General features: G+C 39.9%; 2 protein-coding genes across 7 annotated transcripts in view; one reads left to right on the top strand and one right to left on the bottom strand.

Moving 5' to 3' along the window:
• The window catches only part of NUSAP1 (nucleolar and spindle associated protein 1), a 34,298-nt gene extending 31,144 nt beyond the window's left edge, over positions 1–3,154 (top strand). For all 4 annotated transcript variants that reach the window (XM_057722844.1, XM_057722843.1, XM_057722846.1 and 1 more), the window contains exons 10-11: positions 821–929; positions 2,280–3,154. In XM_057722844.1, coding sequence (XP_057578827.1) covers positions 821–929; positions 2,280–2,376 — 206 coding nt within the window. In that variant the 3' untranslated portion in view covers positions 2,377–3,154. The remainder of the gene's footprint in view (positions 1–820; positions 930–2,279) is intronic.
• On the bottom strand, positions 39–22,383 carry NDUFAF1 (NADH:ubiquinone oxidoreductase complex assembly factor 1). Of its 3 annotated transcripts, XM_057722847.1 has the most exons (7): positions 22,266–22,383; positions 17,030–17,681; positions 12,805–12,990; positions 6,918–6,992; positions 5,173–5,421; positions 4,721–4,944; positions 39–610 (listed from the first exon to the last, which is right to left on the bottom strand). In XM_057722847.1, exons 2-5 carry the CDS (start codon positions 17,603–17,605, stop codon positions 5,272–5,274), a joined length of 987 nt encoding a protein of 328 aa, XP_057578830.1. In that variant the 5' UTR covers positions 17,606–17,681; positions 22,266–22,383; the 3' UTR covers positions 39–610; positions 4,721–4,944; positions 5,173–5,271. The 3 variants fall into 3 exon arrangements, with proteins under 3 accessions (XP_057578830.1, XP_057578831.1, XP_057578832.1); XM_057722848.1 differs by lacking the exon at positions 6,918–6,992 and having other exon boundaries at positions 39–658; XM_057722849.1 differs by lacking the exons at positions 39–610; positions 4,721–4,944; positions 5,173–5,421 and having other exon boundaries at positions 6,918–7,044.
• Positions 22,384–26,967: the final 4,584 nt, after the last annotated feature.

The raw sequence follows: 26,967 nt of genomic DNA on the forward strand, positions 1-26,967 counted from the left end.
CACACAGGCTTTCTCTAGTTGTGGCAAGCAGGGGCTACTCTTCATTGCCGTGTGTGGGCCTCTCATTGCAGTGGCTTCTTGCATTGTGGAGCACGGGCTCTAGGCGCACAGGCTTCAGTAGTTGTGGCTCATGGGCCCTAGAGTGCAGGCTCAGTAGTTGTGATACATGGGCTTAGTTGCTCCACGGCATGTGGGATCTTCCCAGACCACAGAGTGAACCCATGTCCCCTGCATTGGTAGGCGGATTCTTAAACACTGTGCCACTAGGGAAGTCCCGACACTTTTTTTTTTTTTTTTTAATTGGCTGCAGTGGGTCTTCGTTGCTGCACACAGGCTTTCTGTAGTTGTGGAGAGCAGGACCTCCTCTTCATTGTGGTGCGCTGGCTCCTCATTGCTCTGGCTTCTGTTGTTGTGGAGCACAGGCTCTAGGCAAGCAAACTTCAGTAGTTGCGGCAAATTGGCTCAATAGTTGTGTCATGGGCTCTAGGGCGCAGGCTCAATAGTTGTGGCGCACGGCCTTAGTTCCTCTGCGGCATGTGGGATCTTCCTGGGGCAGGGCTTGAACCCATGTCCCCTGCGTTGGCAGGTGGCTTCTTAACCACTGCACCACCTAGGAAGTACCCGACACTTATTTTTAGAGGAAAAAAAATGTGTATATCTGTGGAATATTAAATTGAAATTAATAGAATTATACTGGCAAATGTCTTTAAAAACAAAATACAAATGTTGACAGCAAACAGGCAGCCACAGATGAAGAGAAAATTAGGAATATAAATACAGGAATCTTCTTAAATCTGTCTTTGTCTCTGTCCTAAACTAGGAAAACTGAAACCATGGGGACAATCTAAAGAAAACAATTCTCTGAATGAGCATGTCAACAGAGTTAGCTTACTCAAGAAAACTTACAAGCAACCTCGCCTCCAGACCAGGTAAGTACCTAATTATCCAGTTCTATAATTCTTTTAATTTTTAAAGACTGTATATAAAAGCAGAGTCTCTGAGGGAGAAAAAGTCACAGTATTAGTGGTGTTTAAGAAGAGGGTTGAAATAGAATCATATACAGAACTTTGAAAGTACATGTGCCTAGGCCATACCACAGTGGGTTCTAATTCGTAGGTTTCAGATGCGACCCATGTGTCTGCATTGTTTCCAAAGCTCTGCAGGTGATTCAGAAGAGGACCTGGATTCACAGCACCACTCTTACATGACCTGTCTGCCCAAACAGTGCACCTGGATGTCCCTCCAGACACCAGTCCAGGTGCCCAGGGCACCTAAGTATACACATAGATATAAATTCCACATTCCCAGGAAAACCAGGCTTTCTAGGCTTCAAGGCTCTACACAGGGGGAGAACCCCAGGATGAACCTTAGAGACTTCTTTCTACATGAAAACCAAGTTAATGCCAGAGTCTGTCCTTGACTGCAGCCGGTTCTGGTTTGGTCGAGTCCCTGTGTGACACGCCTCCTGATACAGGGTTACCTATCATTTGACTTGCCAGCCACCACCAAGACCTTATTATTTCCTATTAAAATCATTATCATGATTCCGGGCCTTTTTTTCTCTTAAATTCCTTCCCTCCAAAATCATAGTGGTTTAAGTCCGAGACGCAGATTCCAATTCTAGCACTTTCATTAGACAATGTGATTTTGAGCTTGACCCTTGACTTCCACAGGTAGAAGTTTCTCATTTAAAACAAACTGAAAAAACAGACATATATATACTACCAAGTGTAAAATAGTCAGTGGGAAGTTATTGTATAACAAAGGGAGTCCAACTCGAGGATGGAAGAAGCCTTAGAGGACTGGGGCGGGGAGGGTGGGGGGGACTCGAGGGGAGGGGAGTCAAGGAAGGGAGGGAATACGGGGATATGTGTATAAAAACAGATGATTGAACCTGGTGTACCCCCCCAAAAAAAATAAATAAATAAAGAATTTGGGGAAAAAAAAAAAACTGAAAAAAAACCACAGGGGTTAGATTCGATCTCCAAGGTGTCTTCCACTTCCAATTCCATGCTTGATTTTAGAATGCTGTCTTAACATTAAAAAAAAAAAAAAAAAAACCAAAAAACCAATTTCTAGCCTTTTTAACATAACAATGGCTTATAGGTGTGGCTTCCATCACACAGACCACTGGACAGAGTGCAGTGTCCTATAAGAGTGTGTTTTACACAGGTGTGCTGGATGTCATTCTAAGTTTGGACATTAGTCTAACAACAGGTGTTTTAAAGTGGTCTGTTGGGAGCTTCACTACAGCCTAACGTGTACCTGTACCTTCTCAGGGAGGAGCAACGGAAGAAACACAAACAAGAACGCAAGGAGAAGAAAGCAAAGGTGCTGGGAGTTCGAAGGGGCCTCAATGCGGCTGAACATTCATAATTTAACATCCCATAAATATTTCTTTACTCTGAACCCTTTTTTGTAAATATTTTATACTGTCCTCTCACTTAGCCAAAAGACTTTTTTTCTGCTCTTAACGTTGTTCATATATATGTAGTGTCTATGGCGTCTTCACATGCCACACCCCTAAAAAAGACATTAACTTTAAAGCTCTCAAATTCTTTTGAAATAGTTTTTACCTAAGGCCCTAACTAAGTTTTCTAAAAAGACCCATCCTATAGATTCTTGACCTAGATTTTTAAGGTCAAGTTCCCTCTGCTGGCTCTAATAGCAGAACTTTAGTTCTCTTCTAGGCAAAAGCACTTACATGATGGTAGCTAATTATACCACAGACTTTAGTAAAAATTGAACAATAACAAGTTATGAATAGGGTAAGCTGTGAAAGGCTACCTCTTCACAACTGTGGGCTGTATGGGTTGGTAAGGCATCAGTATTTTACCTATGCAAAATGTTTCATTTAAGCTTCAATGTACCTTTTTCAGATCACTTCATGTAACTGTCTATTACATACTTCAATATATTCTTAAAAACAAAACTCTATAGCTCATTCTAGCCTTGCTTATTTAGAAATATACAGGGTTGTATTGAAATTTGAGGATTGCTGCTTTAAGATTACTATGCTCTGTCAAATTTATACATCTTACTCAGTTTATGGAAAAGACTAGAGTTGCTTAGTATCATATCCATGTTTGTTGCACCTCAGTGGAGTTTCTGAGTTTTGTACTGCTTAAGATTTTCATAAATAAAATTTTTTCTCATGGTGGTAGATTCATTCTTTGTAAATGTTATTGGTTTCCAAAATTTAGTTGAGCAGCCAAGACTAACAAGAGTTAACTTGTACTCTTTTGTGTTATCCTTTCTTGACCTCCCACTCCTACTCCTAGAAGAAATGACTATGTCCTTCTTTTATAATTTCATAGCACCTGTCGGATTCTACTGTACTTATTGTTATACATATATGAGCCCACAGAACATAGCATACTCTTGGGTGCTTAATAAACTCAGATTTTGCTATCAAGAGGCAGAGATCAGATCAATCAAGAAATCTCTGTCAAATACACTGCTACTGGGACGATAAAATGATACAACCACTTTGGAAAACAGTTTGGTAGTTTCTTTAAAAATTTAAATGTACATTTACCATATGACCCAGCAATTCTCCTAAGAAATGAAAACATATATCCACAACAAAACTTGTGTGTGCAAATATTTATAGCAGTATTATTCACAGTAGCCAAAAGGTGTAGAAAAATCCAGATGTCTGTCGATGGATGGATTTTAAAAATATGCACTAAAAGAAATGAAATACTGATAAATATGCTACAACATGGATGAACCTCAAAGACACTATGCTAAGTGAAAAGAAGCAAGACACAAAAGATCATATATGATTCTATTTATATGAAATAGCCAGAGATGATAACTCCGTAGAGAAAGTAGATTAGTAATTATGGGGCTGAGAGTGGGAATGAAGAGTGACTGCAAAGAGGCACTGAGGTGTCTTGAGGCTGACGGAAATTTCCTAAAATTAGCTTGTGTAAAGACTTCACAATTGTGGGAATTCCCTGGCAATCCAGTGGTTAGGATTTGGCGCTTTCACTGCTATGGTCCTGGGTTCAATCCCTGGTCAGGGAACTAAGATCCAGCAAGCCACGCAGCATGGCAAAAAACAAAAAAACTACACAATTCTGTAAATAAACTAAAAAAATCATTGAATTGTATACTTAAAACAGGTGAACTTTATGTTATGTAAATTATATCTCAATAAAGGTGAAAAATAATTACATGAAAATATACAAAATAGATATTTTAGGCCACGATGATGGAAAAGCTATCAGCCTTTGTGTATTCTCTTATTTTAAACTTGGCTCTTGTAGGGTACTCTAGCTATATCATCTAGTTTCCTACTTCTTCCTCTAAGATAACAAGAATTGATCAGTTTAAACTGTGTTCATCAGGGTCTTATTTTTGGTATATGCAATCTTTAATACTTAAAATGACTGGGGAAGCCTTGGGAACAGTAGTCTATAAAGTAAGAACTGGTAAGGATCATGCATCTTTGGGGGACCAGGTACATAGGTGTTATGGACTGCATGCTAGTGTCGTTGTCATGCCCCCAATTCATATATTGAAATTCTAATTCCAAATATAACTTGGTACTCGGAGGTATACTTGGAGGCCTTTGGGAGGTAATTAGAACATGCAGGTGGAGCCCTCATGATGGGATTAGTGCTATTATATGAAGAGAGACTAGAACTTGTTCTCTCCATGTGAGGATACAGTAAGAAGGCAGCTGTCTATAAGCCAAGAAGTAGACACTCACCAGACACCAAGTATGCAGGTACCTTGATCCTGGATTTCCCAGCCTCCAGAACTGTGAGACATACATATGTGTTTTGTTTAAGCCACCTAGTCTATGGTAGTTTGTTACAGCAGCCCAGGCAGACTAAAACAGGTATCTTTTCCCAGTGACTACTATAGCATCTTTAACTTAATATTCTTCAGCAGCCTCCTCTCCTGATTGATAGATTAGAAAACAGAAGAAACCTACAAGGAATAGAATGGTAGAAGGCCATCAATAGTCATCTCAGAGACCCCCTGCTTTGGAAACCACCACTAATAGAGGAACTATTCCTAACAGGAATCATTCTAACCAAAAACAGTTTTTTATATAATAGCTCTGCACCAGCATTTGCATTCTTTAACTTAAGGTAACAGCTTAGATCCTGGTCCCTCTTAGCAGAAGCATTTAGCTATGTCGTAAGGAATACATACCAGCCATTGTTTGGACGCCATTAAAGAAGTACTTTATTTTTGTGTCATCGTGGATTCTACTGCCCTTAGTTTAGTAATACAGAAACACCACAGAGATCTCTATTTAAAAAGTCTTGGATTAAGCTCTGGAGAATTTTCATAGGCAAACTCTTCTGTGTGGGCTGGATCAGTAAATACGCCAATAAAATCTATTTCCAGGAAGAATGGACCATCCACTTTATCAGCTAGAGTGAATCCGACAGAAGAGATCTAAATTTAAAACAGAGAAATTGATCAAAATCTCATATGCTGATGTTCCTGGAGTTTTAAAATTCCTTAATTCCTGGTCACAGAACTAGATCCCACATGCCTCAACTAAAAGATCCCTGATGTCGCAAATAAGACCCGACTCAGTCAAATAAACAAACAAACAAATAAATAAGTAAATATTTTTTACAAAAGCGAGAAAGAAAATTCTGCCATTTGAGACAACATGGATGAATCTGGAGGATGTAATACTAAGTGAAATAAGCCAGACATAAAAAGACAAATACTGTATGATCTTACTAAATGTGGAATCTTAAGGAAAAAAAAAAGGTTGAACATACAGAAAGCAGAATGCTGGTTCTCAGGGGTTACAGGGTGGGAGAAAATGAAGATCTTGGTCAAAGGACATACATTTTCAGTTATAAGATGAACGAATAAGTTTTGGGGATCTAATGTACAGTATGGTGACTAAAGGCAAAAATACTGTATACTTGAAATATGCTGAGAGACTAAATCTTATGCATTCTTAGTGCAAAACAAACAAAACTCCTTAGTGCCTGCATTATGCAATAATTACCAAGACTTAAAGGCACAACTACTGTGTATACCCTCTTAAAGCTACACTTTACTGTAAGTTAGCTTTCCTAAACAGTTTTAAATATACCAACTTCAGATTCTGGAAAAAAAAAAAAATTCCTTAATTACTATCAGCCCATAGTAAGGATACCATAGTTCTTATGTGCTGTAGCAAATTATAAGAGGAAGTACAGGACTGCTTCTCTTTCCACATTCTACTTTTCTCTTTAAAGTAGTGCCAGTTGAGACCAGTAAGTACAACATGGATGTCTATGGAGGTTCCTTGAAACTCTCCTGAACTCTAATACTCTTATTTTAAAGCTAAAATAACATGTAGGCATGCTGAAAAGATGACCATATTGAAACTCCTCCAGGATGGGGGTTTGCATCACAGGATAGATCTGAGTCAGCATGTCTATTTATAAAAGGAATATATTTAAATAGGAATTTTCATCTTTCATTTGCCAGTCTTCAAAAATGGATTGAACTTGGGCTTCCTAGGTGGCACAGCGGTTAAGAATCTGCCTGCCAATGCAGGGGACACAGGTTCGATCCCTGCTCCAGGAAGATCCCACATGCCGCAGAGCAGCTAAGCCCATGTGCCACAACTATTGAACCTGTGCTTTAGAGCCCGTGAGCCACAACTACTGAGCCCATGTGCTGCAACTACTGAAGCCCACGTGCCTAGAGCCCGTGCTCTGCAACAAGAGAAGCCACGGCAATGAGGAGCCCGTGCACCACAATGAAGAGTAGCCCCCACTCACCGCAACTAAAAGAAAGCCCACGCACAGCAAAAAAGACTCAACACAGCCAATTAAATAAATAAATTTATAAAAAAAAAAAAAGCACTGAACTCATCCTCACAGCAGTTCTGTTTCACTAAAGATAATATAGTTCTGAGTGAAAATACAGGAAAATGTTACCCTGTCAAGCAGAAGCTGGTACTGGGCATCCCGGATTCTTCCTTGATTAGAGAAGAAAAATTTGGAGAAAGGAATCTGAAAGAAGAAACCGTTGACTTCAGAGCTGAAATGTAAGCAACTGAGGCATCTGTATAGAATTGCAAAGATAAAATAACTGTTTAAATTCAATTCTAAAATTATCTAATATGTGAAATTATAACAAGTGGCTAGATGTTTGGATCACAGATTTAAAAAAATTTTTTTTAATGAAATAACCTAAGTACTAGAAGAAAACAGTTGAAAACCTTTCTAAGCCAGAAGTCCCAAAGTAAAAAACATGACAGTACAATTATAACTTTCTGATGGCAAAAAACAGTATTTTAAACACAAAACTTTTACAAATAACTATGAAAAAGATTAAACAACCCAGTAGAAAAATGAGGATGGGAAGAAATAGGCACATTTGAATACTGTTAGTAGGAGCGCAAATTAGTCCAACTCTTTTGGAGAGCAGCTGGCAACTGTGATAGGCAGGATTCTAAGATGACCCCCCAAATTTCCTTCAAGTGCACACACACCTTCTTCTAGGTATTCAAACACTAATCTCTGCTGCTATGAAGGGACTCTGCTAAAGTCTGGTCCCAAATCAGTTGACTTTAACATAAGGAAGAAGATTATCCTCCGTAGGTCTGACTTAATCGCTTGAGCCCATAAAAGTGCCTGGTGAAAGAGGTCAGAAGCATGAGAGGGACTCAAAGTGGGGAGTCACAGGGATTCTCCACTGCTGGCTTTGAAGATGGAGGGAGCTAAATAAGGAATGTGGACAGCTTCTAGGACCTAAGAGTGGCTCCCAGCTGACAACCAGTAAAGAAATAAGGACATTACATCCTTACATTACAATTTTGTAATGAAAATTGTGATCATTACAATCACAGGAACTGAATCTGGCTAATAACCAGAACGAGCTTGGAAGTGGAGTCTTCCCTAGAGCCTCCGAAAAGAAGTACAGCCCAGCTGACACCTTGATTTCAGCCTTAGAAAGCCCTGAGCATTGAAACTGGCCATAGGGTGTCCCAACTTATGACTTACAAAACTGTGCGAAGTTTGTGGTAATTTTTTATGTAGCAATAGGAAACTACCACAGCAATATCTAGCAAAATTTGAAATGCCATAACTTGACCTGCCAGTTTCAGTTTTAGGAATTTATATTACAGATAAACGCTGACAAACACATACAGGTTTTTCTTTTTCTTTTTTTAAGCTCTTTATTGGAATATAATTGCTTTACACTCTTGTACCAGCTTTTGAGGTACACCAAAATGAATCAGCTGTATTTAGACATATATTCCCATATTCCCTCCCTCCCGCGACTCCCTCCCACCCTCCCTGTCCTGGCCCTCTAAGGCATCACCCATCCTTGAGTTGATCTCCCTTTGTTATACAGCAACTACCCACTAGCTATCTATTTTACAGTTGGTAGTGTAAATATGTCTATGCTACTCTCTCACTTCTTCCCAGCTTCCCCTTCGCCCCCTGCTCCCGCAACCCCGTGTCCTCCAGTCCATTCTCTGCATCTGCATCCTTACTCTTGCCCTGTCACTGGGTTCATCAGTAACATTTTTTTTTTTTTTTAGATTCTGTATATATGAGTTAGCATACAATATTTGTTTTTCTCTTTCTGGCTTACTTGACTCTGTATGACAGACTCTAGGTCTATCCACCTCATTACGTATAGCTCCATCTCATTCCTTTTTATGGCTAAGTAATATTCCATTGTATATATGTGCCACATCTCTATACAGGTTTTTCTAATAACCAAAAGAAAAAAAGGAAAAATAGGGGAATGGTTGAATAAAGTATGGTGCAACCATACAACTGACTATCATGCAGCTATTTTTTAAGATGAAGTAGATCCATACATGATGCTGTGGGAAGACCTCCACAATATATTATTAGTGAAAAAGAAAGATATAAACAAAATCTACAGTATAAATATCATTTATGATATTAAAACAATGTTTTGTGGGTTTTTTTGGGCCATACCACATGGCTTTTGTGATCTTAGTTCCCCAACCAGGGATTGAACCTGGGCCCTGGCAGTGAAAGCGCCAAGTCCTAACCACTGGACCGCCAGGGAATTCCCCCTAAAAACAAATTTTTTAAATGCCTCAAAAAAAACCTAATAAAAAATTTACTATAGCAATTGGGAACAACGCAAGTGTCTATCAATAAGGACTAATTCAATCAACTATGAGATATCCGTATAACAGAAAATACCAAACAAAATAAGAAAGAATGAAGAATAATCCCATGTAGTGATATGGAAGCTCTTCAGGATCTAAATTTTTTTTTTTTTTTCCCACTCTTTTTTTTTTTTTTTTTTTTGGCACGCGGGCTTAGTTGCTCCGCGGCATGTGGGATCTTCCTGGAGCTGGGATCGAACCCATGACCTCTGCATTGGCAGGCGGATTCTTAACCACTGCGCCACCTAGGAAGCCCAGGATCTAAATTTTAAAAATATAAATCAGCACAGAAGATGCATAAATATGCTATTTTTTTTAGTAAAAAGGGGAGAAGATAAGTGTATGTGTATATACATATTTGCTTAAAAAAACTGTAAAGCTACATAAGAAACTAATAAATGTGGTTACCTATATATAGAGGGTCAGGGAGAAAAGGATGGAGAGGGAACTGAGAGGGAGTGAGACTTCTTTGTACATCTTTTTATATTATTTTGATTTGGGGGCCAAAAAATAAAAATTAATTTAAAAAAAAAATGTACTGTTCAGATTATTTATCACCAAAAACACTTGTTGACATAAAAACAAACTCAATTCAAAGCTCATTTAATAAACTACCATTACACAAGATCACGTTACTCACAAAGCAAATCCAAATACACTCACATCCTCATTTCACCTGCTTCTTTTATTTCTATAAAACAAACCTGGAAGGGACCTCCTATCCCCCAGCCCAGTCAATTTCTCATTTTGCATCCTGGTTTGGCACCTCATCTACTTCATTATTCGAAGTATATTTTGGAAATGGAATCAATGCTATCTGCTCACCATTCAAGGAGCACGTGTCACCCCCCCCCCCCACCAGCCTTTTGTCTTTTTGTCATGTAATTTGCTAAGACCACTGTCCACACCAAGGGAATTTTTTAGCCTGGAAAAAAGTGAAGCCTAGAGACTGTCATACAGAGTAAAATAAGTCAGAAAGAGAAAAACAAATATCATATATATGGAATCTAGAAAAACGGTACAGATGAACCAGTTTGCAAGGCAGAAATAGAGACGCAGATGTAGAGAACAAACATATGGACACCAAGCTTGGTGGTGGGATGAATTGGGAGATTGGGGTTGACAAATATATGCTAATATGTATAAAATAGATAATAAAAAATTATTTTCAAAAAAAAAGGAGCTAAGAAGGAGCATTAAATCTGTACAGTTTACATAAAAAGAAAAAGATAAACAGTTTTCTCTCTACAAATGACAGAAAACTAGCATGCATAACTTTTCCTTCATTTTCCTCTATTTTCTTTCTATAATCAGAGTAAATATTTGAGCATCTCATTTCTATTTACTAAAGGAGAATTATGCATGAAGATGTGAACAGCAATTAATAACATTTAATTTTTAAAAATCTATTCCCCAATACTTCCCTTGATAATTTTTAAAAATATTTATTTATTTGGCTGCACCAGGTCTTAGTTGCAGCATGTGGGGTCTTTAGTTGCAGCAGGCAGGATCTAGTTCCCTGACCAGGGATCAAACCCAGGTCCCTTGCATTGGGAGCACAGAATCTTAGCCACTAGATCACCAGGGAAGGTCCCCTCCCTTAATAATTTAAATAAAGGTGTTACAAACAACTATTATTCCAACCAAAGATTAGGACTACATGTATTTTCAGGAAAGAAAGTAGTAAGTAATTGCTAATGACTGACTGGTAATGATACTGAAGAATAATTGGCAATGTGCATCAAAGGCCTTAAAACTGTACACATCATATATTTCAGGAATTCTATTTCCAGGAATACATCTAAGAAAATACTTCAGGATGTTTACCTCAGAGTTTGGTATAAGAGTGAAAAACTGAAAACAATCTAAATGTACAACAATAGAGGATGGATTAAGTAAATTGTGTCTATTGATATAATATCATGCAGATATTAAAAATGATATAGTAATACATTTCAACAGAAAGTTGTATATAAAATTCAGTTCAGTAAACAATGTATGTTATAAAATAGCACTGGCACAATATTATTCTTGTTAAAAAATTGTAAATAGAAAAGTCTGAAGGTACATACTAAAATAAAAATAGTATTTTACCTCTGGGTAGTAGTACCACAAGATTTTTTTCCTTTTCTGCTTTTTCTAAAATTCCTATAATGAAATACTTGCTTAGTTTAATAATTTGTTATAAGTATTACCTGTATACAAGTGTTACATATGTAATAATGTTTTGGTTATATATCTATATTAGTGTATAAATATGTATCTAGTGCCTATTACATGCTAGGCACTGCACTATTCTAGGTGAAGGGGAAACAGCTATACACAATACAGACAAAGTCCCTGCTCTCAGAATTTACAGAATTTATGTTCCAAAGGAGCAAGGTAGAGAGTGACAATAAACAAATAGACAAGTGAATAAAAAAAAGAATTTTACTTAGTGATAAGCTGCATGAAAAAATTAAACAGGATGTTGTTATTGGGTGAGAGGGTGCAACTCCAGCGAGAGGGATCAGGAAAGGCCTCTCTGAGGTGACCTTTGAGCTGAGAGGTGAATAACAGGAAAGAGAAGTAGGTGAAGACCTGGGAGAAGAGCAAGCCCACAGATACATCACGAGATACAAAGGCTCTGAGACAGAGGTTTGTTGAGTTTGACATACACAAAAGGGGCCCGTATGGAGGAGGGAGAAGGGAGGAGGAGAGACTGAAGATGAAGACAAGGGTCTGCTGCTGTAGGCCCTGCAGGCCATGTTAAAGAGTTTGGACTGTATTCTAACAAGGGGAGACCACTGGAGGGTTTTAAGCATGTGAGTGATGTAATCTGAACTATGCTCTAGAAAGAGCACTCTGGCTGCTGTGTGCAGAGTGGACTTTAGGAGGCAAGAAGACAAGGAAGGAAGTGAATAAAGAAGCTCTTACAGTAATCCAAAGGCCTGGACTAGGGCGAGCGTGGAAGAGATGGCTACAAATGGTCAGATTCTAGGTGTATTTGGGAAGGATAGGTGAGCAAATCCACTAAAAGACTAGATGTGGGGTGGGGGAGAAAGGAATCCAGGATGAACCCTTAGGTTTAAGTATGAGCAAAATGGGTACTTTCTTTTGAATTTATGGATTAAAAACCTTTAGGAGGCAGAAAAAAGGAATGGGGCACTTGATTTTGCTCTCAACTCTCTGAATTTCCACTTATTTTCCTCCTGGTTAACATTTTTCACCTAAAAGTTTCTTCTTCCTGCAAAAAAAAACTGCCTTATATTATCAAGAAATAAATAAAAATGTTGATAATTGTAAAGTATGAAGTATTTATTCCTCTTAAGGGAGCCTTTCTGCTCAGCTAGGGACACCAGCTTAGTACAGTTGCCTGGAAGAGATGATATGGCAGGAACTTAAAAAGAAATACCTATAGTATCAATCCTTGTGCACAGGGCAGAGATATACCCATGACTCAGCATGGTCCTGGCCACATCCTTATCAAAAATATTTACTGGTCAGTAAGCTAACATTTATATTAATGATAGAAAAAGTCAATTATGTAAATCTTGCCCTTAGGTCCTCTTCCTTCTTTCCTTTCCCACATTGTCCAAGAGGAATTAATAAGAAAAAGAAAACCACAACCTAACCACAATCTCAAAGACCTCATTTTCATACACAGTACAGACTTGTGCAGTTACCTTGACCTCCTGCCAGTAGGGCCCCCCACGGGTGAACATGAAGTAACTGTACATCTGATCCTTCCTCTGGATTATATCTGTGTCCTCCCTGATATTCACCATCCAAGGCCGACCATCTCCACGGACACGAAGATACAGAGTGTTGAACTGGGACCAATCATAAGACCGCTTTCTCTCAAAAGGGCCCTAAGGTACAGAAAGGCAAGTTAATTTTACCTCATTTTCCACTATTAACAAAATGTGAGTCATCACTTTTTACAGCATCAAAAAGATCAACAAACTATTTTTCTTCCTTTTTCTGTTTCCTACCACCATAAGGAGGCAGATAAGTCTGGTGATTCTTATTTTAGTACAAAATACTGACCTAGTTAAATGTTTCTAAGATAAAGTTCAAGACATGATTAGCCCAGGACAGTGTTTACATGGGGTAGACACTCACTTGCATCACCGAATGGAAATGAATTACTGTATGCACTTTCTTTTCCAGGGACTAGGGAGCAACGGCTTCCAGGGACTGGGTCATTTTATGACAACTGCCTCCCCATAGATCAGAAAACTATGAAAGGGATTCCCTGGCAGTGCAGTGGTTAAGAACCCACCTGCCAAATGCAGGAGACACAGGTTCGAGCCCTGGTCCGGGAAGATCCCACATGCCACAGAGCAACTAAGCCCATGCACCACAACTACTGAGCCTGCACTCTAGAGCCCACAAGCCACAACTACTGAGCCCACCTGCTGCAACTACTGAAGCCTGTGTGCCTAGAGCCCATGCTCCACAAGAGAAGTCACCATAAGAAGCTTGTGCACTGTAATGAACAGTAGCCCCCACTCTCCTCAACTACAGAAAGCCCACACAAAACAACGAAGACACAATGCAGCCAATAAATTAAAAATAATAATAAATTAATTAGTTAAAAAACAAACAAAAAACCTACACGCTGGTATTTGGGAAAATTTATTTTAAAAAAAGAAAAGAAAAAAGAAAACTATGAAAGACCTCAAGTTTTAAAACTGGTATATTTTTAACAGCTACCATCCACTGAAAATATACATGAATCACTTTGTGTGCATAATTTAATCCTCTCAACAGCCCTATGAGATAGGTACTATCATTGTACTCCACTCTACTGATGAAGAAACTGAGCACTCAGCCAATAAGCAGTAGGTCCAATACTGTTTAATTCCAAAATCTGTGTTCTTAACAACTACCTAAATGGTCCCTTTGAAAGTAGAACATAATATTAATTTCCAAAGGTGTTTGTTTATAGCAACCTAAGAGCTAATCTGATTTCAAGAATACTCAGATATGAATTATTACTTACTAGTCATGTAATTTCGGACAAGCTGTTAAATCTCCCAAGCCTGTCTCCTCATCTGTAAAACTGGGACCATTATATCTTACAGGATTGATGTGGGGAATTAAAGGGGTAATGTATATAAAGTAATTAGCATAAGGACTGGCAAGGTACACTTAATAAATGTCATCGACTATTCTCATTTCTCCACAGTACATCATAGAATTATTTCCTACTGTGGACTGACAAAACCCACCCTGTGGATTTTCAGGGCCTGAAAAAAAAATCTTGTACACATAGTTTGTTACCTCTGGAAGAACATGTACCTTTCTTTGTCATCATTATCTGGAGAGAGGAGCCTAACACTATTCCTATCATTTGCTTTTCTTCTTTTTCTTTAATAAATTTATTTATTTATTTATTGGCTGCATTGGGTCTTTGTTGCTGCGAGAGGGCTTCCTCTAGTTGCAGTGAGTGGGGGTTACTCTTCATTGTGCTGCACGGGCTTCTAATTGCGGTGGCTTCTCATTGCAGAGCATGGGCTCTAAGTGTGCGGGCTTCAGTAGTTGTGGCATGCAGGCTCAGTAGTTGTGGCACGCAGGCTTAGTTGCTCCAAGGTATGCAGGATCTTCCCAGACCAGGGATCGAATCCATGTCCCCTGCACTGCCAGGCATATTCTTCACCACTGCACCACCAAGGAACTCCCTGCTTTTCTTTTCTTCTTAAAGCACCATAACCAAAGGATTTTCCTGGTGGTCCAGTGACTAAGACTCTGCACTCCCAATGCAGGGGGCCCAGGTTTGATCCCTGGTCAGGGAACTAGATCCCACATGCCGCAACTAAAGATTCCGCATGGTGCGATAAAGATCTCACATGCGGCAACTAAGACCTGGCACAGCCAAAATAAATAAATAAATATTTTTTAAAAGGGGGGGGGCACCACAACCAAGCAAACACTCAGGGGCTGTGGCCATGGCCAGGCATGGGAGCCTGTCCAGAGCAGCCCTGAAACAACACCTGATCAGCAAATTTACAAAAAGCAACAGGCTGGTGGCGAGACAAAGGAGCTGATCTAAGTAGCTTTGGAAAACGGTGTTTTGACAGGAAACCAGTCAGAAGGCTAAAGATAAAAGAAACTATACATAAACACTGTACTGTAGTTGGTAAGTTGTTTCTCACAGGGTCATGGGTTAGAAATTCTGAAACTGCTTTACATGTACTCTTGGGTTGAATTAATAAGTAAATGTATGGTAAATGGTGGGAGAAAAGTTTCACACCATTACAGAAGGAAGTTATCAGTAAACAGGAGGTAGGAGGCTAGAATAAACCATGTGGTACTGGATTACAGTCAAAGCATCAGTATGAACTCACACTTAGCTTAATATAGATATAGAAATAATTACAGATGCATTTCCACAAGCTGGTATGCATACATATTTTTCCTAGCTGTGTCCACTGAGAGGTCCTAGAAATAGTGTCAATCCCGTAGCAACAAGCATACTCAGCATCCAGATCTTGGCTTCCAACCCCATTTTCCAAAAAAAACAAAAAAAGAACCAGGGCTCCTTTGAGAAATGGCTAATTCTAGGGTTGGAACAGAGAAAATACAAGATGAGCTTACAGCATCTTGTAGTGCCAAAAAGTGCTCAAAAAAACAAAAGGATGGGGGCATGTCAAAGGGTCACAGCCAACCTAAAAGAGCTTCCAGTGGCCAAAGCTGGAACAATTTGAGCAACAAAATAAATAACATTGCATTAGATGATAACCCAAAGTGTGAGTCCATACTAAATGACTGAATAAATAAATGTGGGAGAAAAAACAAATCTTCCTTTCTGAAGGATCCCAAATAATTTATGTAAATACTACCCCTTCCAGGAGATAGAACTTAGTCCCACACCCTACCCCACACCTTGAATGTAGGGTACATTTAGTGACTTGTTTCCAAACAACAGAGTATGAAAAGAGGAGGAAAAAAAAAATCTAACAATGCAGTAACCTGGCAAACACTACCTTGACCAGGTGATCAAGGTAAGGTTAACACATCAGTGATAAGTCATGCTGTTAGCATGTACCCCGATACGATGAGAAGGGTACTTCAACTATGTGCTACTCTTGCTAAAAACCCAGAAAACCCAAATCTAACCAGGAGAAAAAAAATATCAGAAAATCCCAAACTGAAGATCATTCTGCAAAAAACCTGACCAGTATTTCTCAAATCCTCATGAAAAATAAGGAAAGACTAAGAAACTGTCACAGGCTAAGGAGAAATGACAAATAGATGTAATGTGTTATCCTGGCTGGGATACTGAAACAGAAAAAAAGATATTATGGAAAAACTAGTGAAATCCAAATAGAGTCTGTCATTAGTTAACAGTAATGTAGCAATGTTGGTTTCTCAGTTGTGGCAAATGTACTATAGTGATGTAAGATGGTAATAACTGGAGAAGCTGGGTGAGGGGCATACAGGAACTCTCAGTACCACCTTTGCAATTTTTCTGTAAAACCAAAAATATTCTAAATTTTAAATGTTTACTTAAAAAAAAACAAAAAACAAAAACACAACACCACAGGCTGACCCTACTTCCACTCTAAGGAACCCCTAGCCATTAGAGGGTCTGTGGCCTATGTTAGAGGAGATGTAAATCTCCCCAGATCATCATTTAAATGTCTAACCTCTCAGGGCTCCTCAAACGTAAGTGTGCTCCACCCTGGCCCAAAGTGATGCCCAGAAACATGTAGTCTCTCTTTAGGAACCACTTCCCCCTTGTGCTTATGAAACTTTACACTTGTGCCCAATAGTTATTTAACCCCATACACAAGATGAGATGCCAGGTGTTTTCATTTACAGAAACAAAAGCTGCTACAGTTCATGTTACAATGAAGTTCACCTCAGTTCACTAGAAAACTGTGGCTCCTGGGTCTCACGTACCCTTGGAATCTTGGATACCATTGCACAGTACCCACTTCGGCCACTCTCCCCATCCTGGGGCGCCTCAGAGCTCAGAGTTCCATACAGCAGTGCACTTTGGTTATTCTTGGCCATTTTCAAGAACACTTCACTTCTGCCACCAATCGTCTTATCAGAGGTCACTATCCACTTATCCAAATCTTCTTTGCCACGGAACTGCCAGACGACCTTGGCTTGTTCCATCAAGACCTCATGCAGAGAGTGGCCTTCAGGCCCTACCCAATGATTCACAATATCATTCTTCAAACGCCTAAAATGGTCCTTTATTTCTTCTTTAATTGCTTTATCAAATATAACTTCAGGCTTGTCCCCAGGAGAAGTTATATCCAAAGCAACTTCTCTCTGCTGATGTCCTTCCAAATTCCCTCCAGACTTCCTCTGAGAAGAGGCTTTGCCAGGAGCAGCCACTGGTTTCTGAAGACTATTAGAACAATAGTCTGCAAAGCGAGTACCCCAAAATGGACAAGAGGCAACACTTGGCTTCGGGCATTTTCTGAGAATATAAGTGCCATTCAGAAATTTATGAACGAAAGCCATGATAAAAAAAAGAAAAAGTGAAAAAATTTCCCTGGGCTACCAGGGAAAGAAGCTTCAGCAAATAGCCCAATTCCACCTATAATAAAAGAGACAGTGAAGAGTTACCAGTGTAGCAATGAATGCATCATAATTTCATATTCAACATGGATCATCTATTATGAAATTCATGAACTTGTTTTCTAATTCTATAAACATTTACCCAGGGCCTACTATGAGAAGAAGAATGTTTACACTGTACATAATACATCCCACTGCCTTGTGAAAAAATGCCAAGATAAACAGAAACACAGTCCCCTTTATGGAGTTAATTATCAACCCCAAAATAATTCAAGTATGTGCTTCAAAAGGTTGTGTCAATTTTAAAGCAAATTTTTATGCTGGATTTTTAAAGAAATAATTGGTTCCTAAAATAAAATATTAACTATCGATAATTCACTCCAGGATCTAAGCTGACATTTTAGCACTTCATCTATAAAATGAAGAGACTACAGTCTGCATTGCATGTGGACTGTATACCTAGAACTGTTTACCCTCAGGTACAGTAGTTGATCTTTTGAGGCCCCAATTTCCTTGGGGGAAAGGCTATGATAACAACTCCCCTACCTACCTTAAGGGATTCTTCTGTAGATCAGATGGAACGATGGCTATAAGAGGGTTCTCTGATACAGTAAGTCTGACAAGATCCCCAAGATTCTTCATGTCTAACAAGCTTCTAGTCCAAGGCCCACACTTTGAGTAACAAGACTTTAACAATCAGTCACTATCTGAGCTCCTCAAAGATAGAACCTAAACAATAGTAACAATACCATTACATTTAAATGCTATTCTTTTTTTTACTTGATTAATTAATTTATTTATTGGCTGCGTTGGGTCCTCATGTCAGCAACAGGATTTCTCTAGTTGCCGTGAGCAGGGGCTACTTACTCTTCATTGCGGTGCATGGGTTTCTCATTATGGTGGCTTCTCTTGTTGCAGAGAATGGGCTCTAGGCACACGGGCTTCAGTAGTTGTGGCTCATGGGGTCTAGAGCACAGGCTCAGTAGCTGTGGCACACAGGCTTAGTTGCTCCGTAGCATGTGGGATCTTCCTGGACCAGGGATCGAACCTGTGCCCCCTGCCCTGGCAGGGAAATTCTTAACCACTGTGCCACCAGGGAAGTCCCTAAATGCTATTCTTAATATTTTCAAATCATGCTAACAAATATTATCTCATTTAATCCACATAAGCCTCCTGTAAGACAAGTCAGGTAGATATTTCCTTTCCAAAGGAAATAGATATCAACAGGTGAAATAACTTGCCTAAGATTACAATGCAAATCAGTATGGAAGCTAGCACTAGAACCCTGGCCTTAAATCCTTCCATAAGCTACTGCTGCCTCTCTGTATGTAAAACATTAGTAACATAACTTCTATAGGTCTACTGAAATAATAAGTTTGCTCTTGCAGCAACATTTAATGATTGCTGGCAGGAAGTGCTGTAAGAACCAGGAAGGCTAAATAGTCCCCTCTCCTACTTAGTCCAGCTACCCCAAAAATGGAATAAAATATGCAATACTAATTTCTTCATCTTTCTCCTTGTCTTTCTCTCACCAGAGACCAGGAGAGAGAAAAGCAAAAGCAAAAAAGCACCCACTAGTCAAAACACAGTACTGAGTGAGAAACCAGATGGAACACTGAAAATTTTTTTTAAAAAAAGCTTAAAAAATGACCCAAATCCAACAATTCAGCTCAGCTGCCCAAGAGTCTACAGTTGCCTAAGAGTCTACATCAAAATGGCACCCAGACCACTCTACCTGTTACAACACAGGACTGGTCATCTTTCTAGACTGCCTCTCCTCCCTCACTCCCCGTATCAGGTGGCTCACCACCTTCTCTCCTAAATCACTGCACTCCAAACTTGCACCCCCACCTCCATCTTATCCCACCACTCAGCATCTAGAGGGCCTAAAACACAAAACTGATTATCTTCTCCGATTAAAACTCTTCAGAGGCTCGGGGCTTCCTAGGTGGTACAGTGGTTAAGAATCCGCCTGCCAATATAGGGGACACGGGTTCAATCCCTGCTCCAGGAAGATCCCACATGCCACGGAGCAACTAAGCCCATGTGCCACAACTATTGAGCCCATGTGCCGCAACTACTGAAGCCCACAGGCCTAGAGCCCATACTCCGCAACAAGAGAAGCCACGGCAATGAGGAGCCCATGCACCACAACAAAGAGTAGCCCCAGCTCACTGCAACTAGAGAAAGCCCATGTGCAGCAATGAAGACCCAACACAGCCAATGAATAAATAATAAATTTAAAAAAAAAACACAAAAAAACAAAACCTCTTCAGAGGCTCTCGTGGTCTTCAGAAAAAAAAAACAACTTTCTCCACATGGTATATAAGAGCCCTCCAGATTGGCCTCTGCTCATCTCCCCAGTCTCCCCTCTAATCACACCCTACTCTGCTCTAATCACAGAGAACACCTGTGGTCCAACAAGTGCCACCCAATACTCCCTCTCTGGCCTTCATGCCTTGGCAGATGGCTACTCCTAGGCCAGAAATGCCCTCTACCGATTTTTGCTGGCTAATTTATCCTTTGGGACTCAGCTTAGACATCCATTACCTCCTCCAAGAACCCTTAATTACTCAACTCCACAGAGACCTTTTGATGTGTTCTCACTGCATCTTGGGCTTTCACTTTCCCTGCTACAGTTTATTAACAGTACCCTTGTCAGTCTCCCCCACCAGACTGGAAGTGTCTTCAGGGGAGAGACTATTCTCATTGTGGTACTTCCAGCTCCCTGGATGGTACCAAACATGCCGGAGGCTTCTAATATTTGTTGAACAAATAATATCTCCACCACCACCACCAGTGTCTTGGTTCAGGGTTTTATTGCTTCTTAGAAGAACTATTATATAATAATTCCCCTAACAAAGGGCTTCTCAAACTTTAAAGTGCTTATGAATCATCTGGGAATTTTGTTAAAATGCAGATTCAGATTTAGTAGGTGTAGGATGGGACCTGAGATTCTTTATTTCTAACAAGCTCCCAGGTGATACCCTTATTGGTTGCGCTGAGGACACCGTGTAGGGTTTAGTAAAGTCCTAACTCACCTCTCTGACTCTGATTTCCTCTTCCTCTCCCAATCCAACCTCTGCCTGGCAACAAAAGGATTTTTCTAAATACGATAGCACTCCCATATTCAGCAATTACCTCCAGAAATTCAAACTCCTACACAAGGCCCTCCAAAATGTGCCCAACTCCCTGGCTTAACTTCTCCTCACTTCCATGGGCAATATCCTCAGCTCTATTAATTATACTAACTATAATTACATCTGAAAGCACACACACACAAAAACATTGCTTAAAAACCACAAAAGTGACCAAACATTCTACTATCCTGGCTAATATGAGTGACTGCAGTATCCTGACCAGTCATAGCATTAGCCTCACTCTAGATAGGTAAGATTCTCACCTAATCATAGAATTACCTCCACCTCCTGACTACTTTCCCTCAAATCACCTCACACAAACCTAAGTCCAACAATAAATCCCTTCTAACACCCTCTTGAGATGCCCCATGGTTTCCCATGGCATGTGTTCTCTCTCACTACGGGAGTAATAGGCCCAACTTGTTCAACTACAAGTATGTTCCTGGTGGCCTCTGATTGGAGGGAACTGACATTGCTCTTCCTCCATATTCTCATGACAATCTGTGCATACATCTCACAGCCCTTACATACTATTAGAATCTTGCTTTTTCCTCTGTCTACCTAACTAGCCTGACTTTAATCTTGGACTATGGCTTGAATATAACTGATACTCAATGTTTGCTAAAATAAATGAAAACCATGTAAACAGTATGTTTTCACATGGTCTAAAAAATAGAAGGGAACCAGGAAAAATAACAACAGCTGATCTTAGGTCCTGGAATCATAAGTAATATCTAAATTTCCCTCAATAACTTGTATAAATGATTTTACCTCTACATATACAGGAATTTGGGAAATAAATGATAAGCCTATAAAATGGAATTTGTACAATCATAAACACAATTCTCGTGAACACCATGCTTAGACTACACTACTGAGTGGCAAATAAGGAGGAATCAAAATGCATATACACTACTATTACAAGTATAAAAATGTACGGACAAAAAAGATTTGGGGGTAAAAAGGAAGGAAAAGGCTTAAAGTCGTGTGTAGGATGATGGGATTATGAGTAATATTATTCACCCTATTTTCCAACCCCCTCAATAGTGTTATTACTTCTCTAATAATATAACTTTAATTATAAGTGTTTTGTTTCATACTTTTACCAATAAACAAAAAGTCAAAATCATTAACTGGATTATCCCGGGCCAAAGTTGGTGAGTTTTCATGGCAACGTAACCCACGCAGCTAAAAGAGAGCAGTATTAGTGAAGATTGTATATCCAGAGCTTACCATGTGCCAGAAACTGTTCTGGGTGTAATTTTCATTAACTCCTCACAACAAGCGTGATAAAGGTACTATTATTACTCCCACTACAGAGATGAGCAAATGGAGGTTCCAAAATTACATTACCCCAGGTCATACAACTAGTAAGTGGCAAAACAAACCCTAGAGCCTCGGTGTTTAGTCGGGGAGCGGTGGGGACCGTGCCACAACCCCCTTAACTCCCCCTCACCCCTCACCTGCTAGCGCCGTACAGCCCTCACAGGCCCGGCCCCGGACGCTGCAACTCCCGGCTGGCGCTCACCTGCCTCCCCGGCCAGCGCCTCAGAATGACTTCCGCTCGGGTGTCCGGCTTTTCCCAACCGAGTACTCCACTTTTCTTGTGTAGGGCCATCTGCTTTACTGGCCCGGTCCGAAACCAGGCCTTATGACACTAGAGTTCCGGCCGTGTGCAGAGGCCGGGTAAGAGTAATAAGGATCCTGGAGCTCAGCGAACTGTTTTCGGTCGACTAGCTTCCAAAAAGGGCCCCCACCCCGACCGCCCGATCTTTTCTACCCTGTGTGAGAAAGGGGGGAGAACTTAGAGGAGCTTTTCACTTCTCCTTCCTGCATCCCGCCTTCAGACTGCAAACGCCATCCGCATCTTTCAAAGAGGACTCAGATATTGCTAACATCCTTCGCCCCTAGGGAGCCAGGGTCCACTCGTGCTCCATCCCCCCTACAGCCGCCCGAGAGATGTCCACGGCCTCAGAGGACTGGTTCTGCTGGAATTGCCCCAGCGGAAACTTTGGAGACCCACCACAACCTTGGACAGCAAACCTTTATACCCTCCTTTCCCCAAGGGGTCGCCCACTCCGCAGGGTTTCAATTGTATCTTGTGAACACCTCTGTTTAAGCACTTTCAACATTGTAACTTAATTATTCATTCATTTCTCACTTCCTCCGCCACACTGTGAGCTTCTTGGGTCCAGAGGGTGCTCTTCCTCCTGTCCCCAGCACCTAGCATAATGCTAGCGGGAATTAAGTGCTCAGCATGAATTTGAATTAATTGTAACCTCTGGCACTTAACACCGTTCTCCAGGGTTCCAAGATCTCGCCAAATACAATTGCTTTTTCCAAGTTTCCTCCATCACTCTTTTCCACACCATCACTTTTTCCTTCTTTAAATTCTGCTTTGACTTTACTAGACTCTACACTTGCCTGGTTCTCCTACCTCCTTGAACATTTTCTAGCTGCCTGCTTTACTGACTCTTCTTTCTCCTCCCACAACCTTAAATGCAGGCGGTCTCCAAAGCCCAGCCTGCGGCCTTCCTCTTCTTTAGTTTCAGATATGTTATCTGCAGACAATCAGATAATCTCTTCCCCTAAACACCAGCATATATTTCCAATTTCTTTTTTTTTTTTTTTTTTTTGGCACACGGGCTTAGTTGCTCCGCGGCATGTGGGATTTTCCTGGAGCTGGGATCAAACCCATGACCTCTGCATTGGCAGGCGGATTCTTAACCACTGCGCCACCTAGGAAGCCCCTCCAATTTCTTGATAGCAGTTTCAGCTGTGGGATATACCACCAGCATCTCAAATGTGATTTGTTTAACACAGAACATAACATGTTTACCCATATTAACTCCTCTTCTCACCCTCCCTGTTTCTGTAAATGCCTACATCCTTCTAAGCTGAACATTTTTGGCTATCCTTGGCTTCTCTCCTTGAAACGTCCTCTCCCTGACCCTAAATCCTGTTTGTTGGTTTTGTTTTGTTGCTATCTTTGATATTTCACTCCTTTCCAAATCCAGTGAAACCCCAATAGTTATTGCCCTATGTAATTTACATTCAATCTGCAGATTGCCCTACTCTGGACACAACTGTTTGTTTTCATTTCAAAATCACCCAGAGATAAACACAAAATTCCTTTGGCCTCCAGAAGTGCCACTGCATCAATTCTAAACCCTCCATAATCTCCAAATCCATCTATATTACTCATACTTATCCTCAATTTCTCATCTGTATGGTCAGGACATTCAAGATGTCTGTTCTGTTGCTTTCTGTACAGCCCCTGCGCCATGAGTCCCTGCTTCACTCACATGACTATCCAATCCTCTTAAGTATAGGGTTGATCACTCCCTGGTAATTGATGAGCCACCTGATGTCAACTTCCCCCATAAATGGTAGTCTCCTCCCGCCAAAGTATCAAAGATTGCTGCTATGCTGGCTGCCGCCCTCGGTGGAGTGTCGCTCCAGGACCTTTTTTTTCAGGTCTCCTATCCAATAAACCTTTGATGTCTCTGTTGCTGTTTCCAGGCTCTTTCTTCCATTTGGAGGCTGGGCCTGTGGGGTGCCACCCAACATCATCCCAGGTGTTATATGCCTAAACCACATTCATTCCTTCACATAATGGAGTTAATGTTTTCTCTGCTTAGTATTCCTCTCTTCTGCATTATTGAGCATGTACTTTGTGCTGGTCACTTTTCTAATTGTTGTACATGTGTTAACCCATTTAATATTCAAAACAAGCCATGAGGCAGCTGCCATTATCATTGAACAGACGGCCAAAAGAAGCTCCAGAAATAGAACTGACTGGAACCGGAAAGGGAGAAGTGAGAAGTCATAAAAGTCATAAAATTATACTATTCAAAAAGAGATTAGTGATCAGATTACACCAATGTTTGTTTGCTTTCTTTTGTATTGTGATAAAACATATATAACATAAAATGTATTATTTTAACCATTTTTAAGCATATAGTTTATTGTCACTAAGTACATTCACATTGTTGTATAACCATCACCACCATCTATTTCCAAAACTTTTCCATCTTCCCAAACTGAAACTCTGTACCCATGAAGCACTTCCTATTCCTCACACTCCCTAACCTCCTGGCAACCACCATGCTACTTTCTGTCTCTATAAATTTGACTACTCTAGGTACTTCATTTAAGTAGACTCAAACAATATTTGTCCTTTTGTGTATGACTTATTTCACTTACCATGAAATCTTCAAGGTTTATCCATGTTGTAGCACGTTAGAATTTCCTTCCTTTTTAAAGCTGGGTAATAGTCCGTTGTATGTGTATAACACATTTTGTTTATCCATTCATTATTTATGGATACTTAGGTTTTTTTCACCTTTTGACTCTTGTGACTAAATGCTACTGTGAACATGGGTGTACAAATATCTGTCCAAGTCTCTGCTTTCACTTATTTTGGGTACAAACCCACAAGTGGACTGGCTAGGTCATATGATAATTTTATGTTTATTATTTTGAGGAATCAGCGTACCATCTTCTATACTGGCTACACCATTTTATATTCCCACTAGCAATGCATGTGTTCCAATTTCTTCACATCCTCATCAACATTTGTTATTTTCTGTTTTTTTAAAAAGACATTCCTAATGTATGTGAAGTGGTGTCTTGTGTGTTTTTTTTTAATTGAAGTATAGTCAATTTACAATGTTATGTTAGTTTCCGGTGGACAGCAAAGTGCTTCAGTTATATATATATATATTACTTTTTATGTTCTTTTCCATATGGTTTATTACAGGATATTGAATATAGTTCCCTGAGCTATACAGTAAGACCTTGTTGTTTATCTACTTTATATATACTAGTTTATATCTGCTAATACCAAAATTATAATTTATCAATCCCCCATTCCCTTTTACTTTGGTAACCATAAATTTGTTTTCTATGTCTGTGAGTCTGTTTCTGTTTTGTAAATAAGTTCATTTGTGTCATATTTTAGACTCCACATATATGTGATATCATATGGTATTTGTCTTTCTATTTCTGACTTACTTCACTTAGTGTGATAATCTCTAGGTCCATCCACATTGCTGCAAATCTTACTGTGGTTTTGCTTTGCGTTTTCCTATTTATTAGTCATTTAATTTTTTTCTTTTTCAAGTATGGGAAACCCCAGGAGTTCCCTGGTGGTCTAGTGGTTAGGATTTGGTGCTTTCACTGCTGTGGCCCATGTTCAATCCCTGGTTGAGGAACTGAGATCTCACAGGCCACACAGTGTGGCCAAAATTTAAAAAAAGGAAACCCCATTTGTATTTATTAGCAGTGGGGAAAGGGAAGCTGAAAGGAGGGAAATTGTTCAAATCAAGAAGGAAGGGCATGAGAATGGACAGCAGAAGGGAGGGTGGAGGCATTATGTGAGGAAAATTAAGACAAAGGGTTGAGGGAAATCATTATTTAGGTTAACCCAGCCAGTTCTATATCATCTTCTCCTTTGCCCTCCCAGGAATTCCCAGGTAATGGGCTTCACCAGAGCTTAACTGTATCTTTGTTCAAAACAAAACTGAAACCCACCCAAATTAGAAAGGGAGACAGTGTGTCTATTTATGGACATTGGGCAGCCAAATATCCTGAAATGATAAAATGATGAAAGGAACAAAATGAGACAGATCAAGAGCAGACCACTGCAAAAGAGATGCTCTCCTGCTCAAAATTAAGTGAATACTAAAAGCATCATTTGGAAGTCTGGGACTAGAGGACATTGAAGTCACCAAGCATCCTGAACAAGGAGATCCCTGCAGTCCCCTGTGATGCAGAGAGAAGAGGCAGAGGTGTTGTCTAGCCCTGGCCAACCTTAGTAGGTAGCATGACCTTGATGTAGTTTCCAATTAATATTAAGTAGGATAATATATGCAAAGTGTTAGCATAATTCTTGGAATTTTTTTCTGTGTTAAAAAAAATGCTAGCTATTATTGTTGAACTCTAGGACAGTGGTTAACAAGTCCACAGTCTAGTGCATGGCATGGTGTCAAATAAAAAATGGCAGTGTGAGAGGAATTATAGTAAAGGGAGTTACTAGGTACAGGGTGGCCCAAAGAAGGGTGTGATGGGCCAGGCATTGAACTTAACACTTTTGAGGCATTTTCTCTTTTAATCCTCACAGCATCCTATGAAGTAGGTACTAATATTATGTCTATTTCACAG

Source organism: Hippopotamus amphibius, chromosome 2 (genome assembly GCF_030028045.1).
Source record: "Hippopotamus amphibius kiboko isolate mHipAmp2 chromosome 2, mHipAmp2.hap2, whole genome shotgun sequence".
Classification (NCBI taxonomy): Eukaryota; Metazoa; Chordata; class Mammalia; order Artiodactyla; family Hippopotamidae; genus Hippopotamus; species Hippopotamus amphibius.

What these genes read in the sequence shown, in the direction of transcription:
- NDUFAF1 (XM_057722847.1), bottom strand. Translation starts at nt 17,605, where the DNA reads ATGGCTTTCGTTCATAAATTTCTGAATGGCACTTATATTCTCAGAAAA. An exon ending in TGGTATCCAAGATTCCAAGG is followed by an intron (nt 12,991 to 17,029) that starts GTACGTGAGACC and finishes TCTGTACCTTAG; the next exon opens with GGCCCTTTTGAGAGAAAGCG. An exon ending in CCTACTGGCAGGAGGTCAAG is followed by an intron (nt 6,993 to 12,804) that starts GTAACTGCACAA and finishes TTCTTCTTTCAG; the next exon opens with ATTCCTTTCTCCAAATTTTT.